At 48.2% G+C, this 16,449-nt stretch overlaps 1 protein-coding gene across 1 annotated transcript in view; it reads right to left on the bottom strand.

Moving 5' to 3' along the window:
• Positions 1–16,449, bottom strand: part of polb (polymerase (DNA directed), beta) — a 142,654-nt gene that overhangs the window by 113,899 nt on the left and 12,306 nt on the right. Inside the window, exons 2-4 of the mRNA XM_072485968.1 lie at positions 11,849–11,906; positions 10,520–10,586; positions 7,569–7,643 (exon numbers count right to left, since the gene is read on the bottom strand). Coding sequence (XP_072342069.1) covers positions 7,569–7,643; positions 10,520–10,586; positions 11,849–11,906 — 200 coding nt within the window. The remainder of the gene's footprint in view (positions 1–7,568; positions 7,644–10,519; positions 10,587–11,848; positions 11,907–16,449) is intronic.

Below are 16,449 nucleotides of genomic sequence, written 5' to 3'. Positions count from 1 at the left end.
TTCACAGTGACCTGGGGCCGGGAACGAACCCGGGTCCCCGGCGTTGCGGGGCAGCTGTGCTAACCGCTGCGCCACCGCGCTGCCCCCTGATTGTGGAGAAATAATTCTTTGTCCATATGTGGCACTTCAAGGGAGCTGTCCCCCCCAACAAATACATTGACTCTATGTGACAACATAAGGGGCAGAGAGTAAGATATCCCTCGGAACTGCACAATGCTAACACAGAAGTTCATTCCGAATTCAGAGGAGACTGATTTATTATATGCCGCTAGCAAACAATTACATCTTCACAGACGATGAACATTAATTAACTATGGATGCCCATTTAAGCGATTTTCTTGTGTGAATATACTACTTGAATATCCATCATAAAGTTATTCCAATGGAACACAGTGTATATTATTTTTTATTCCTGAAAATCGTGTCCCTGAATGAAGATGCATGACTCAATCCCACTTTGCATGGAGATACTGCCCAACTTGTAGCTACACCGTGTACATTCGACACACAAGTGACAATGTGAAGTACAGCTGGCTAACCAAAATGATTTTTACAAATCGAGTAAGAGAGGAGGCTGAAAGATGGGACTCGGGGTAAATCAGCAGTGGTGCCAAACATGGGGAATGAGTAAGGAAGAGAAGACACACCAGTATTTCTACGTTAGGTTACACATTACAATAGGAGGGGGGGGGGGGGTGGGTTGAGGTAGGGAGCTCTTTCGGAGGGTCGGTGCAGACTCAATGGGCCGAATGGGCTCCTTCTGCACTGTAGGGATTCTATGAAATGCAATCAATGTTGTTACATGACTTCCGGTTGCGGTGATGCCTTGCTAGCCGCACGTTTCGGCGGCTCCAGCTCCGACGGACCTTCGGGCTCTTTTAAGAGCCCCAACGGGAAATTTTTTGACGATGTAACCCGGTGTGGGGTGAGTGAGAAGGGAGTCCCCCCCCAACGAAGGAGGAAAAAACCGGCGGCGGCGGCGGCTGCAGCGCGAGGAATCGTCGACCAAAGGGTCAGAAAGGGAGAAGCACAAGATGGCGGCGGAGAAAGCGCAGGCGACATGGGGGCCCGAGCAGGATGGATTTTTGAGACGGTGCGTGGAGCTGCTGAAGAGGGAGGTGCTGACCCCGATGCTACAGGCAATTGAGGGGCTCAAGGAGACACAAAAGACCCAGGAGACAGAGCTCCGCGTGGTGGAGCAGAAGGTGACAGATAATGAGGACGAGATCCTGGGCCTGGCGGTTAAGACACAGACGCACGAGGCACTTCATAAAAAGTGTACTGAAAGGATCGAGGCCCTAGAAAACGGGGCGCGAAGGAAGAACCTTCGGATACTGGGTCTCCCGGAGGGTATGGAAGGAGTGGGCTGTGGAGCTTATGCAAGTACGATGCTGAGCTCACTGATGGGTGCTGAGGCCCCTACGGGCCCCTTGGAGGTAGAGTGGGCACATCGGATCCCGGCGAGAAGACCAAAAGCGGGAGAACCACCCAGGGCGATAATCGTGCGATTTCACCGCCTTAAGGATAGAGAAGAGGTCCTGAGATGGGCTAAAAAGGTGCGGAGTAGCAGATGGGAGAATGCAGTGGTACGGGTGTACCAGGATTGGAGTGCGGAGGTGGCGAGAAGGAGGGCGAGCTTTAACCGAGCCAAAGAGGTGTTGCATAAAAGGAAGGTGAAGTTCGGGATGCTGCAGCCGGCAAGACTATGGGTCACGTATCAGGAGAGACACCATTATTTCGAGACGGCGGAGGAAGCATGGACCTTTATCAAAGAGGAGAAATTGGATCGGAACTGAGGGACTGATGCCGCAGGAAATGTTATTGTTAATGTTATGGTTGAAATTAATTGAGAAGTAAATTGGGAAGGGGGGAGACATTGGGAAATGTGGGCACCGGTGAGGGGGGAAAGACGGGACATAGTTGGAGAATGAGGAAGGGGAGGGGGAGGGGAAAGGGAGTTGCGCCATAAGAGACGGGTCAGGTAAAGGGATGTTCCCGCGCCAGAAAGAATATGGCGGGAAGACAGGCGCAAGGTGGATGGGAGTTCCCCACACGGGGGGGTCGAGGAGTGAGCAGGAGTAGCCGGGGTCAGTTGAAGTCAGCTGACTTACGGAAGTAATATGGGGGGAGCAATCACGCTAGAAAGAGATCTAGCGGTGGGGGGGGGGGGGGAGAGAACAACTGGGTTGCTGCTGCGGAAATACAAAAGGAAATGGCTAAAGACTGGGTGGACGGGGATGGTATGCGACGCTGGGGGAGCGAGTGGGAGCGCGGAGGCGGGATATGGGACTGGCCTAGAGAAGGTAATGGCTAGTCGACACGGGAGGGGGGCAGGTAGCCCCCTAGTGAGGCTGATCACGTGGAACGTGAGAGGCCTGAACGGACCGATAAAAAGGGCCCGAGTGCTCGCGCATTTGAAAGGACTAAGGGCAGACGTGGTTACGCTCCAAGAGACACACCTAAAGGTGGCGGACCAAGTTAGGTTAAGGAAAGGATGGGTGGGACAGGTGTTCCACTCAGGACTAGACGCAAAGAACAGAGGGGTGGCCATTTTGGTGGGGAAACGGGTAGCATTTGAAGCAAAGAACATCGTAGCAGATAGCGGAGGTAGATATGTAATGATGAGTGGCAGGCTGGAGGGAAAGGAGGTCGTGTTGGTTAATGTGTATGCCCCAAACTGGGACGATGCGGGATTTATGAGACGGATGCTGGGGCGTATACCGGACCTGGAGGTAGGAAACTTGATTTTAGGAGGGGACTTTAATACGGTGCTGGACCCGGGGCTAGATAGATCCAGCTCAAGAACCGGAAGAAGGCCGGCAGCGGCCAAGGTACTTAAGGGGTTTATGGACCAAATGGGGGGAGTGGATCCATGGCGATTTCTTAGACCTAGGGCTAGGGAGTTCTCCTTCTTCTCCCATGTCCATAAAGTGTACTCCCGGATAGATTTTTTTGTTTTGGGAAGGTCGTTGGTCTCTAGGGTGGAAGAAGCTGAGTACTCAGCCATAGAGGTTTCGGATCATGCCCCACATTGGGTGGACCTGGAATTAGGAGAGGAAAGGGAGCAGAGAGCACTCTGGCGATTAGATGCGGGATTGATGGCGGATGAGGGAGTGTGTGCAAGAGTGCGGGGGTGTATTGAGAGATACCTGGAGGTCAATGACAACGGCGAGGTCCCTGTGGGAGTGGTATGGGAAGCACTAAAAGCGGTGGTCAGAGGAGAGCTGATCTCCATTGGGGCCCACAAAAGGAAAACAGAGGTCAAGGAAAGGGAAAGATTACTGGGGGAGATTTTAAGGGTGGATAGGGAATTTGCAGAGACCCCGGAGGAGGGACTGTACAGGGAGAGGAGACGACTCCAGACAGAGTTTGACCTTCTGACCACCAGAAAGGCGGAGGTACTGTGGAGGAAGGCACAGGGGAGGAGGTATGAATATGGGGAAAAGGCTAGTCGCCTGTTGGCTCATCAATTGCGAAAGAGGACAGCAGCGAGGGAGATAGGAGGAATTAGAGACAAAAAGGGAGACACGGTGCGAAGAGCAGGAAAGATAAATGAGGTGTTCAAGACCTTCTATGAGGGACTGCATAGGTCTCAACCCACAGAGGGAGGAGGGGATGCGGCAGTTCCTGGACCAATTGAGGTTCCCGAAAGTGGAGGAGCAGGAGGTGGCAGGCCTGGGGGCACCGATTGGGGTAGACGAGGTTATTAAGGGACTGGGAAGTATGCAAGCAGGGAAGGCTCCGGGACCAGACGGGTTCCCAGTGGAATTTTACAGAAAATATGTGGACTTGTTGGCCCGGTTGATGGTGAGGACATTCAATGAGGCCAGGGAAGGAGGGACTTTACCCCCGACAATGTCGGAGGCGACGATATCGCTAATTTTGAAGACGGATAAAGATCCGTTGCAGTGCGGGTCCTATAGACGTATTTCATTATTGAACGTGGACGCCAAGTTGTTGGCAAAGGTACTGGCATCGAGGATAGAGGACTGTGTCCCGGGGGTGGTGCACGAAGACCAGACAGGGTTTGTAAAAGGGAGACAACTGAATGTTAACGTGCGACGACTATTAGGGGTGATAATGATGCCCCCAGTAGAGGGGGAGGCAGAGATAGTGGCGGCAATGGATGCAGAGAAGGCATTTGATAGGGTGGAGTGGGAGTATTTATGGGAAGTGTTAAGGAGGTTTGGGTTCGGGAATGGGTTTATTAGCTGGGTTAAACTTCTTTATGGGGCTCCAACGGCAAGTGTAGTTACGGGGCGACAAAGATCGGGGTATTTCCGACTATATAGGGGAACAAGACAGGGATGCCCGCTGTCTCCATTGTTGTTCGCGTTGGCAATTGAACCTCTGGCCATGGCGTTGAGAGACTCCAGGAAATGGAGAGGGGTGATTAGAGGGGGAGAAGAACACCGAGTCTCGTTATACGCAGATGACCTATTGTTATACGTGTCGGACCCAGCGGGGGGGGTGATAGAGGTTATGCGAATGATGAGGGAGTTCGGGGATTTCTCGGGGTATAGGCTAAACATGGGGAAGAGCGAATTATTTGTGATACATCCAGGGGACCAGAGTAGAGAGATAGAAGGCCTGCCTCTAAGTGGAAAGAAACTTCCGATACCTGGGGATTCAGATCGCTAGGAGCTGGGGAACCTTGCACAGACTTAATCTGACACGGCTGGTAGAACAAATGGAGGAGGACTTCAAGAGGTGGGACATGCAGCCTCTGTCGCTGGCAGGCAGGGTGCAAGCAATTAAGATGATGGTCCTCCCGAGGTTCTTATTTGTATTTCAATGTCTCCCTATACTAATCACTAAGACCTTTTTTAATAAAATAGACAGGAGCATCACGAGCTTCGTGTGGGCAGGGAAAGTTCCGAGAGTGAGGAGGGGGTTCCTTCAGCATAGTAGGGACAGAGGAGGATTGGCACTACCGAACTTGGGCGATTACTATTGGGCCGCCAATGTGGCAATGATACGTAAATGGATGATGGAGGGTGAGGGAGCGGCGTGGAAAAGACTGGAGAGAAAGTCCTGTAAAAGGACGAGTTTAGAGGCGCTGGTGACGGCGCCGCTACCGTTCTCGCCAAAAATGTTTACCACGAACCCGGTGGTGGCGGCAACATTGAATATCTAGGGACAATGGAGGCGACAGAGAGGGGTGCGGGGTGCCCTGGTGGGGTCCCCAATTAGGAACAACCATAGGTTCGCCCCAGGAAGAATGGATGGAGGATTTCAGAGCTGGCACCAGTTGGGAATTAGGAGGGTGGGAGATTTATTTATAGATGGGACCTTTGCGAGCTTGGGAGCATTGGAGGAAAAGTATAAGTTGCCCCGGGGAAACTTCTTGAGATATATGCAGGTGAGGGCGTTTACTAGACAACAGGTGAGGGAATTTCCGTTGCTCCCGACACAGGGGATTCAGGACAGAGTGCTTTCAGGGGTGTGGGTCGGAGAGGGCAAGGTGTCAGAGATATACTGAGAGATGAGGGAAGAGGGGGAGGAGTCGGTGGGCGAACTAAAAGGAAAGTGGGAAGAAGAATTAGGGGAGGAGATAGAGGAGGGTATGTGGGCTGATGCCCTAAGCAGGGTAAATTCCTCTTCCTCATGCGCCAGGCTTAGCCTGATTCAATTTAAGGTGCTACATAGAGCACACATAACGGGAGCAAGGTTTAGTTTAGTTTATGTCAAGAGATTATGGGGTTTAGTTATTTGTGTATTGTTAAAAAAAATTCTTTACTGTTACGTTTGCTTTGTAAGAGGGAAAAAATTGTTGTTTGGAAAAAATTTTCAATAAAATATATTTTTTTAAAAAATCAATGTTGTAACATAGGAATACGGTGGCCAATTTGCATGAATAGCAAGAGAAGGGGAAATGACCAAATAATGGCCAGGATTCTCCGTCTGGAGATGACTTTCTCCCACCGGAGCTGAACTACACCAGATTTGCGATCATTCTGTGATGCCCAATCCCCAACACCGCCTGAAGGCCCCGAGAGATCTCCACCTCCAGAATTGCCGATAATGGGATTCCCATCACGGTGAGCGGGAGGCCCGATAGCATGGTCCAGCAGCTGGGCCTCCCGCAACACAATTCAGCAACCCCCCCCCACAAACCGACAGTACGGGGGTGACCCGACTCTACACCCTCCCCACCGTAAGAGACCCCTAATTAAAGAAACCCCCAAAGACCCCCTAATTAAAGAGGCGACCACGGAGACTTGAAGTAGTCTGCTGTGAAACTAATAGAAAGCCCTTAACTCTTTTTAATGTGGTCCAGGAGCTGTCAATCAGAGCTTGATGTTTAAAAACACTATTTCAAAGTCACTCAAGCATATGAATTAAACAATGCAGCCACCTCGATGAGAGTGGAAGCTGTCAATCACAGCTTAGTAAAATCAATATGACAGAAGAAGGTACGAATGGCTTGCAGATCAAAGATCTGAGTGGGGTTTAAACTGGTTTTCTCTTTCCAGGAATTGACAGGTGCTGCCCCCTCTGCCGGTTCGGGGTGGTGTCTCTGGTAGGGGTTAATTGGTGGTCTCTGGTTGGCGTCTCTTTAATTGGGGGGGGGGGGGGTTCTGGTGGGGGTCTTTAATTATGGGATCTCTGGTGGGAGGGGATTGGTCTGGTAGGGTGGGGTGGGCACGTCTTGCATTGTTGGGGAGGGAGTGGCCCTCCGATGGACTTTGGGGGCAACTCCCATTAAGAGTTACCCCATTGGCCCACCGCGTCAGGACTACGCGTGACAAGACCTGCATCAATTCTCGCTCTTATGATTCCCGGCCCAAAGGACTGGAGAATCACGAGGGCCCAATGACTATGTTGTATGGCCCCGTTAATAGGAGGCAAATGTGTCCTAATAGCCCATTTGCATCCTCCAACTGGCGCAGGACGCGATCCTCGATCCCAACGCCAGCAGGGGACCGGAGCATAGATTATCATAGAATTTATAGTGCAGAAGGAGGCCATTCGGCCCATCGAGTCTGCACCGGCTCTTGGAAAGAGCACCCTACCCAAGGTCAACACCTCCAGCCTATCCCCATAACCCAGTAACCCCACCCAACACTAAGGGCAATTTTGGACACCAAGGGCAATTTAGCGTGGCCAATCCACCTAACCTGCACATCTTTGGACTGTGTGAGGAAACCGGAGCACCCGGAGGGAACCCACGCAGACACAGGGAAAATGTGCAGACTCCGCACAGAGTGACCCAAGCAGGAATCGAACCTGGGACCCTGGAGCTGTGAAGCAATTGTGCTATCCACAATGCTACCATGCTGCCCATGCCTGGCGCCGATCCTGGATCCCCCCAGCCCCTGGTAATGGAGTTCCCGATGCTTGCAGAATCCAGCCCAATATGTTCAGGATGTTGGGCGAGGGATAAATATTAGCCAGGATACCTGAAATATCAGAACATGTGGTGAAAGAAGATTACGTAGCCAATGGTGACCTCTTCAAAGGTGATGTAATTTCCTATTTTGATGTCAAGCATCACTCAACCCGTCAATAATTAAATTTAAAGAGGTGAATTGTAACCTTGAAGTCCAGAGAAATGCACACTGCACCTTTTCCAATTTTTGCAGCTTCCCCGTTGTCAGGAACTCATCGATCTTCTTTGCAATCCTGTCACCGACTCCATCCTATTGGAAATGGAGGTGAGAGAGAATTAACAGCATGTTCATTGAGCTAACGCGTACTCGGCAAACCGGAGGAGCTTTCTGTCTGGCGCTCTGCAATTGGCAGGAGTGTGTACAAAGATTGGTCGGGCTGACTTATTCAGCCTGTCTTTTGTTTCTCTGTTTAAGAGAGAGGATTTGAGTTCCACCATCTTCTCCTCAACGTGGCATGCTGGAGATGATGAACTTGACCTTGCTGGAAGAAATGGAGGTGAATGCAGTGCTACAACCCATGATCCAGCTCATTATGGTCTTCCAATCTGCATTTGTTTTCAAGTATAAAAGTTGCAGGCTTCAGCTTTCTGTAGCTTAATTGCATTGTATTGGAATAACCCATTTGGTCTTCTCTTTCTAAATAGGCAGCCAATATGTTCGCAATATTTAATAAGAAGAATCTTTATTATTGTCACAAGTAGGCCTACATTAACACTGCAATGAGGTTACTGTGAAAATCCCCTCGTTGCCACATTCTGGTGCCTAGAGGGAGAATTCAGAATGCCCAATTCACCTAACAAGCACATCTTTGGACTGTGGGAGGAAACCGGAGCACCCGGAGGAAACCCACGCACACACTGGGAGAACGTGCAGACTCCGCACAGACAGTGACCCAAGTCGGGAATCGAACCTGGGACCCTGATGCAGTGAAGCAACTGTGCTAACCACTGTGCTGCCGTGAAGCCCGTCTTTTTGGCAGAATTGTGTTGGTGATGACAAGCTGGTGGTCTGCACCAGACTGCACTTTGTCTGCACGTTTGGCGAGCAGGAGAACCCTGGTGGGATCTGCAATTCCCAACTCCTTCCTGTTCGATGGTCCATTTCCAGAGTTCGGAGTTCTTTCCGACCCTGGCATTGAAGTCCCCAAGCAGAATGAAAGCTATCCCAGACACCCAAGAAATTCACTCACTTTCTCACACGTGCTGGTTTGCTGATTGCAATCGATGTGAAAGCTCAGGGGGGGGAAAAACGTTCCACCTTTTGTTACATGCTTGTCCAATCTGTGCACTCGGCTGCGACTGGAGGGCCACTGCCAGCTCCTATTACAGCCCAAAATCTTTTCTATTTCTCAATTCTATCCTTAAATTCTCCACTGTGATTCGGCTGCATGGGGGGAGCAGGCAAGGCAGGCACCAGGCTGAGGAGAGCCCCGAGTGGCGCTGCTCACTGACCTTCGGCGGGGATTTGTTCAACCAGTAAAACCATGTCTGAAAGAAAAGCTGTCATTAAGAATGCTGACATGTCTGAAGACATGCAGCAGGAAGCTGTGGAATGTGCTACCCAGGCACTAGAGAAGTACAATATTGAAAAAGACGTAGCAGCTTACATCAAGAAAGAATTTGACAAAAAGTACAACCCCACACGGCATTGTATCGTGGGTAGAAACTTTGGCAGCTATGTGACTCATGAAACAAAACACTTCATCTATTTCTACCTGGGCCAGGTGAAATGAAATGAAAATCGCTTATTGTCACAAGTAGTGTCAAGATGAAATTACTGTGAAAAGCCCCTAGTCGCCACATTCTGGCGCCTGTTCGGGGAGGCTGGTATGAGCATTGAACCGTGCTGCTGGTCTGCCTTGGTCTGCTTTCAAAGCCAGCGATGTAGCCCTGTGCTAAACCACCCCGGTGCCATCCTTCTGCAGATGTGCCATGAAGAGCATCCTATCCGGATGCATCACAGCTTGGTATGGCAACTGCTCGGTCCAAGATCGCAAGACACTGATTGTGAGTGTGGTGAACTCAGCTCAACGCATCACACAAACTTTGCCACCCCCACATTGATTCTGTCTGCACCTCCCGCTGCCTCAGGAAGGCAGACAGCATTATCAGAGACCCCTCACACCCAGGCATTGCCTTCTTCCAGACCCTTCCATCAGGCAAAAGGCGCAGTAGTCTGAAGACTCGCACATCCAGACATAGGAACAGCTTCTTCCCCACAGCTACTAGACTCCTCAACGACTCCCCCTCGGGCTGATCTGTCCCCTGTAAGAACACTATTCACGGCACCCTATGCTGCTCTTGCTCATGTATTTGCTTTGTTTGGCCCCTGTTCTGCACGGTAACCAATCACTGTTTTGTCAATGTACCATTGGTTAATGTTCCCCATGTGTCTACTATGCACGTAATGTGTACATTCCTCGACCGCAGAAAAACACTTTTCACTGTACTTCAGTATATGTGACAATAAATCAAATCAATCCTCCTTTTTAAATCTGGCTGAAGAGGATGAACAATTTGATTTCAAATGCAGTTGATCGAAGTAAAAGACTACTTTAATTAAAAAAGTAATTTCTGTTTTGACCAATCTACAAAGGGAAACATGAGGAAGAATGTGTCCAGTGTAATTTCCAGCAGAGTGAATCCACGTTGAAGCTGCTTTCTTTCCTCCTCTTCCTCCACCCCCACCAAACCCTCCTACAACGGTCACTGATGTTTTCTGATGACTTGTATTTATTTTCTTTATCTTAATTTCCAACATTTCCGATTCAATAAACAAGTTTTGATACCAAAACAAAAAATTCTCCACTGCCTTCTGACCTTTTCAGACATCCTCTCTCATGAGTGAAATTATTTCATTCTTATCCAGTACGCCTTCTTGAATCAGTATGTTTGGTTTCCCAGTGGTTATGGCTACCACGTAACGCCCTTCAAGCTGAATTTGCTCCTGGAATTCACTCCATTTTTTCTTTATATTCCTTGTCCTTGTGCAAAAAATGGTTCTTTGGGCCATGTACACCTCATTTCACTTCAAACCATTTAACGTATGGCACGCAAATATATTTCAGGTGTAAATCATTTTTAAAAGTTATTTTAAAAAATGGTTTCAGCGATGAAAGTGCTTACCAGCTTTTTAGCTTCTGCACCGCTCTTGATCTTGGTTGGGTACTTTGCAATGACTGAAGCTGCTTTCCTACCAGAAGAGAATAAAAAGGAAAACTAGTACTGGCAAGAACTATTTTGCGTCCCGTAACAATGTATATTTAGTGGACAGAAAGTCACCATCTAACATTGCTTTGCAAGTGTTTTACCTGGATTTTCTATTACTAAAGGAGTCTCAGAAGACGGGTAAAATGGGAATGAACCCTGTACTTCCATTCACGGCGTGACTCTCCACCTGTATTCAATCTGCTTACACACTGCCCACATTGGTATCTGCAGCTTGTGTCCAAGTCATTACTAAAAGACTGAGACACTCTTCTTCTTGGGCAGTCCTCAGTGTCGAGGATACCTTGTTTCCACTCTGGGGAGGTGGGTTCTGTGGTGGCTGCATAGTCCGATCCTGGATGTACAGACCCTGCCACAGGTTTGGCAGGTGCTGTTTGATGAGGTGGGTGGGAGGCTCTGGATTCTGCACCCTCCTTCCGCTGTTTAGGTTTCTCCTCCACGTGCTCCACCGTACGACACTCGAGGTGATTGGCGCCTTCGCAGATGTTTTTTCTCCAATTTGTGCATTCTAAGACAAACGATTCCCACGTGTCGATGGGGATGCTGCATTTACTTAGAGAGGTCCTTGGAGCATTTCCTTTTATTTTTTAAATTTAGAGTACCCAATTATATATATTTTCCAATTAAGGAGCAATTTAGCGTGGCCAATCCGCCTAACCTGCACATCTTTTGGGATTGTGAGGGTGAGACCCACGCAGACACGGGGAGAATGTGCAAACTCCCCACGGACAGTGACCCAGAGCTGGGATCGAACCCGGGTCCTCGGCGACGTGAGGCAGCAGTGCTAACCACTGCGCCATCGTGCCACCCACTTGTAGCATTTCCTCTGCCCTCCTGTGATCGCTTGCCATTGCAGAGCTCAGAGGAGAGCACTTGTTGCGGGAGTCTCGTGTCGGCCATCAGGTAATGTGGCCCGTCCCATTGCAGCTGGTCGAGGGTGACCAGTGTCCCAATACTGGGGATATTGGCCTGGGAGAGGACGCTCACATTGATATGCCCATCCTGCCAGTGGATTGGCAGGATATTGCCGAGGCAAGCTTGGTGATATCTCTCCACAATGTGTGCCAAGAATACTCTGTGCACTGGACCCATTTGGGGACACCACTGTGATGAACTGAGCCTCATTGAGTGAGCCAACATCAAGTCTGAGTCATTGAATAATAATGGTAAAATAATCCTTGTATCTGGATTCTCACAAGTATCCAACCTGCCTATCCTGGGACTTACCTGTATGCATTGTACTTGTGCATTGCTCGGTTCACATTCCTCTCGAAGTTAGCCAGCTCTGTCGAAAACAGAAGTGCGAGTTATTACTCAAAAACCTCACCATCTCAAATTTATTTTCAAATTCAATAGATCCAAACCATGCAACTCACCTTTAGTTTCTCCACCCAAAATAAAGAACAACTTACATTTCCCACTGCATCATTTGAATGTCTGTTCAGTAAATCTAAAGTTTTGTTTCCATTACCCTACCTGAATCATTTTAAAGAGCACGTCACTATTTGCCTGAAGGGTTTTTTTCCTCACACTAGTCCCACATTTTTCGTTCATTGCCTCCTGTTTGACATTGTTTAATATTTGCCATTTTTTTAATAAGGTCTCCTTGCAGTTATCGACTTTCAAGCTTTAAGGGTCTCAGATTCACCTCAGAATGCAATCATTTCATAGGATTTACAGGGCAGGAGACCATTCGGCCCATCGAGTCTGCACTGGCCCTTGGAAAGAGCATCCTATCCAAGCCCACACTATCCCCGTAACCCAGGAACCCCACCTAACCATTTTCGACACTATGGGCAATTTAGTATGGCCAATCCACCAAATCTGCACATCTTTGGATAGTGAGAGGAAACCGGAGCACCCGGAGGAAACCCACGCAGACACGGGGAGAACGTCTCCGCACAGACAGTGACCCGAGCTGGGAATCGAACCTGGGACCCTGGAGCTGTGAAGCAACTGTGCTAACCACTGTGGTACGTTCATGCCAAGAATCACTGCGTGTCTCTTCTTTCCACTGTCCCCAAAGCTTGAAGAGACTCAACAATAAAGCAAGCACACATTTGCAAAAGGTTGTGTCCAACATTTAATAACCACAGCGAAACACGCTGCCTCCACAAGATCTTAAAAATGCCAGTGTTTTAATCAGTTTTCAGTCCTTTTCATGCATTTTGATCGAAAACTTCACTCCTAATATTGCAAAGCCTGATGGTTACTCAAATCCGACTGGCTACAATGGTTGGAAGGAAGGAAAGTTTCTGATCAATGAAAGTGAGGACGCATTACAAAATATTAACCATTCCTGCAGAACTGTGGAAACAAACATATTTCATTTAAAAAATGTATACTGTTATCCCATTCAAATCTAATCGGCATTACTGCTAATGCCACACAGAGAAAAAGCCTCTCACATCCTTAATGCAGCTTAAAAACCTTCACTGCCAATTCAGCACTTTTAGACTGTTGCTACGTAGGAAAGGAGGGCAGCCAGTTGGCACAACTTCCAAAAGACTCCGGTTCAGGACTCTCCTTTCCAGCTGCAAGAGCTCCTGAAACTTTAGGTGACCGCAAACCAGTTATTTCGCTATTTAGGTTACAGAATAGAACCCCTACAGTGCAGAAGGAGGCCATTCGGCCCATCGAGTCTGCACCGACCCTTTGAAAGAGCACCCGATTTAGGCCCACTCCTCCGTAAACCTCTATTCCCAATGAACCTTTTGGACACGGAGGTCCAGAAGACCATGAGACATAGGAGCGCAAGTAAGGCCATTCGGCCCATCGGGTCCACTCCACCATTCAATCATGGCTGATTTCAACTCCATTTACCCGCTCTCTCTCCATAGCCCTTAATTCCTCGAGAAATCAAGAATTTATCAACTTCTGTCTTAAAGACACTCAACGTCCCGGCCTCCACCGCCCTCTGTGGCAATGAATTCCACAGACCCACCACTCTCTGGCTGAAGACATTTCTCCTCATCTCTGTTCTAAAGTGACTCCCTTTTATTCTAAGGCTGTGCCCCCGGGTCCTAGTCTCCCCTGCCTATGGAAACAACTTCCCTACATCCACCCTATCTAAGCCATTCATTATCTTGTAAGTTCCTATTAGATCTCCCCTCAACCTCCTAAACTCCAATGAATATAATCCCAGGATCCTCAGACGTTCATCGTATGTTAGGCCTACCATTCCTGGGATCATCCGTGTGAATCTCCGCTGGACCCGCTCCAGTGCCAGTATGTCCTTCCTGAGGTGTGGGGCCCAAAATTGCTCACAGTATTCTAAATGGGGCCTAACTAATGCTTTATAAAGCTTCAGAAGTACATCCCTGCTTTTATATTCCAAGCCTCTTGAGATAAATGACAACATTGCATTTGCTTTCTTAATTACGGACTCAACCTGCAAGTTTACCTTTAGAGAATCCTGGACTAGGACTCCCAAGTCCCTTTGCACTTCAGCATTATGAATTTTGTCACCGTTTAGAAAATAGTCCATGCCTCTATTCTTTTTTCCAAAGTGCAAGACCTCGCACTTGCCCACGTTGAATTGTCAGCTATTTCTTGGACCACTCTCCTAAACTGTCTAAATCTTTCTGCAGCGTCCCCACCTCCTCAATACTACCTGCCCCTCCACCTATCTTTGTATCATCGGCAAACTTAGCCAGAATGCCCCCAGTCCCGTCATCTAGATCGTTAATATATAAAGAGAACAGCTGTGGCCCCAACACAACCCTGCGGGACACCACTCGTCACCGGTTGCCATTCCGAAAAAGAACCTTTTATCCCAACTCTCTGCCTTCTGCCTGACAGCCAATCGTCAATCCATGTTAGTACCTTGCCTCGAATACCATGGGCCCTTATTTTACTCAGCAGTCTCCCATGAGGCACCTTATCAAAGGCCTTTTGGAAGTCAAGATAGATAACATCCATTGGCTCTCCTTGGTCTAACCTATTTGTTATCTCTTCAAAGAACTCTAACAGGTTTGTCAGGCACGGCCTCCCCTTACTAAATCCATGCTGACTTGTCCTAATCCGACCCTGCACTTCCAAGAATTTAGAAATCTCATCCTTAACGATGGATTCTAGAATCTTGCCAACAACCGAGGTTAGGCTAATTGGCCTATAATTTTTCATATTTTTTCTTGTTCCCTTCTTGAACAGAGGGGTTACAACAGCGATTTTCCAATCCTCTGGGACTTTCCCTGACTCCAGTGACTTTTGAAAAATCATAACTAACGCCTCCACTGTTTCTTCAGCTATCTCCTTTAGAACTCTAGGGTGTAGCCCATCTGGGCCCGGAGATTTATCAATTTTTAGACCTCTTAGTTTCTCCTTTGTGATGGCTACCATATACAACTCTGCCCCCTGACTCTCCTGAATTGTTGGGATATTACTCATATCTTCTACGGTGAAGACTGATGCAAAGTACTTATTTAGTTCCTCAGCTATTTCCTTGTCTCCCATCACTAGATTACCAGCGTCATTTTGGAGCGGCCCAATGTCTACTTTTGTCACCCGTTTGTTTTTAATGTATTTAAAGAAACTTTTACTATCATTCCTAATGTTACTGGCTAGCCTACCTTCATATTTGATCCTCTCTTTCCTTATTTCTCTCTTTGTTATCCTCGGTTTGTTTTTGTAGCCTTCCCAATCTTCTGACTTCCCACTACTCTTTGCCACATTATAGGCTTTCTCTTTTGCTTTGATGCATTCCGTGACTTCTTTTGTCAGCCATGGCTGCCTCATCCCCCTTTGATAACCTTTCTTTTCTTTGGGTTGAACCTCTATACTGTGTCCTCAATTACCCCCAGAAACTCCTGCCATTGCTGTTCTACTGTCTTTCCCACTAGACTCTGCTCCCAGTCGATTTTCGTCAGTTCCTCCCTCATACCCGTTGTTACCTTTATTTAACTGTAACACCTTTACATCTGATTCTACCTTCTTTCTTTCAAATTGCAGACTGAATTCTACCATATTATGATCACTGCCTCCTAAGTGTTCCCTTACTTTAAGATCTTTTATCAAGTCAGGCTCATTACAAAACACTAAGTCCAGAATGGCCTGTCCCCTCGTGGGCTCCATCACAAGCTGTTCCAAAAAGCCCTCCTGTAAACAGTCAATGAATTCCCTTTCTTGGGTCCACTGGCAGCATTATTTACCCAGGCCACCTGCATATTGAAGTCCCCCATGATCACTGTGACCTTGCCTTTCTGACATGCCCTTTCTATTTTGTGGTGCATTTTGTGCCCCTGGTCCTGACCACTGTTAGGAGGCCTGTACATAACTCCCATTATGGTTTTTTTGCCTTTGTGGTTCCTTAACTCTACCCACACAGACTCCACATCATCTGACCCTATGTCGTTTAGTGCTATTGATTTAATTTCATTCCTAATTAACAAGACAACCCCGCCCCCTCTGCCCACCTCTCTGTCTTTTCGATAGGTTGTGGATCCCTGGATGCTTAAATGCCAGTCCTGAACCCCCTGCAACCACGTCTCTGTGATGCCTACATCATACCTGCCAGTCACAATCTGGGCCACAAGCTCATCTAACATGTTCCGTACACTGCGCGCATTTAAATATAGCACATTTAATTCTCTATTGACCGTCCCTTTTTGTTTTCTTAGTGTGGTGGACCTTGGTTTACTGAGCCTTTTCATACACTGTGTCATATTTTGTGAGATGGGGACTATTGTAACCTCTCCTGAGTTCTGTCTTTTCGTGCTTTTTTGTATTCCTAAGCAGCTACGCTTCCCACTGATTACTTCACCCCTTGGTTCCCGGACTTTCCCTTCCCCCCCCAATCTCTAGTTTAAAGTCCTATTGACCACCCTATT

This window comes from Scyliorhinus torazame, chromosome 20 (genome assembly GCF_047496885.1).
Source record: "Scyliorhinus torazame isolate Kashiwa2021f chromosome 20, sScyTor2.1, whole genome shotgun sequence".
NCBI classification, from domain to species: Eukaryota; Metazoa; Chordata; class Chondrichthyes; order Carcharhiniformes; family Scyliorhinidae; genus Scyliorhinus; species Scyliorhinus torazame.
This window is presented reverse-complemented; position numbering and strand designations above follow the sequence as displayed.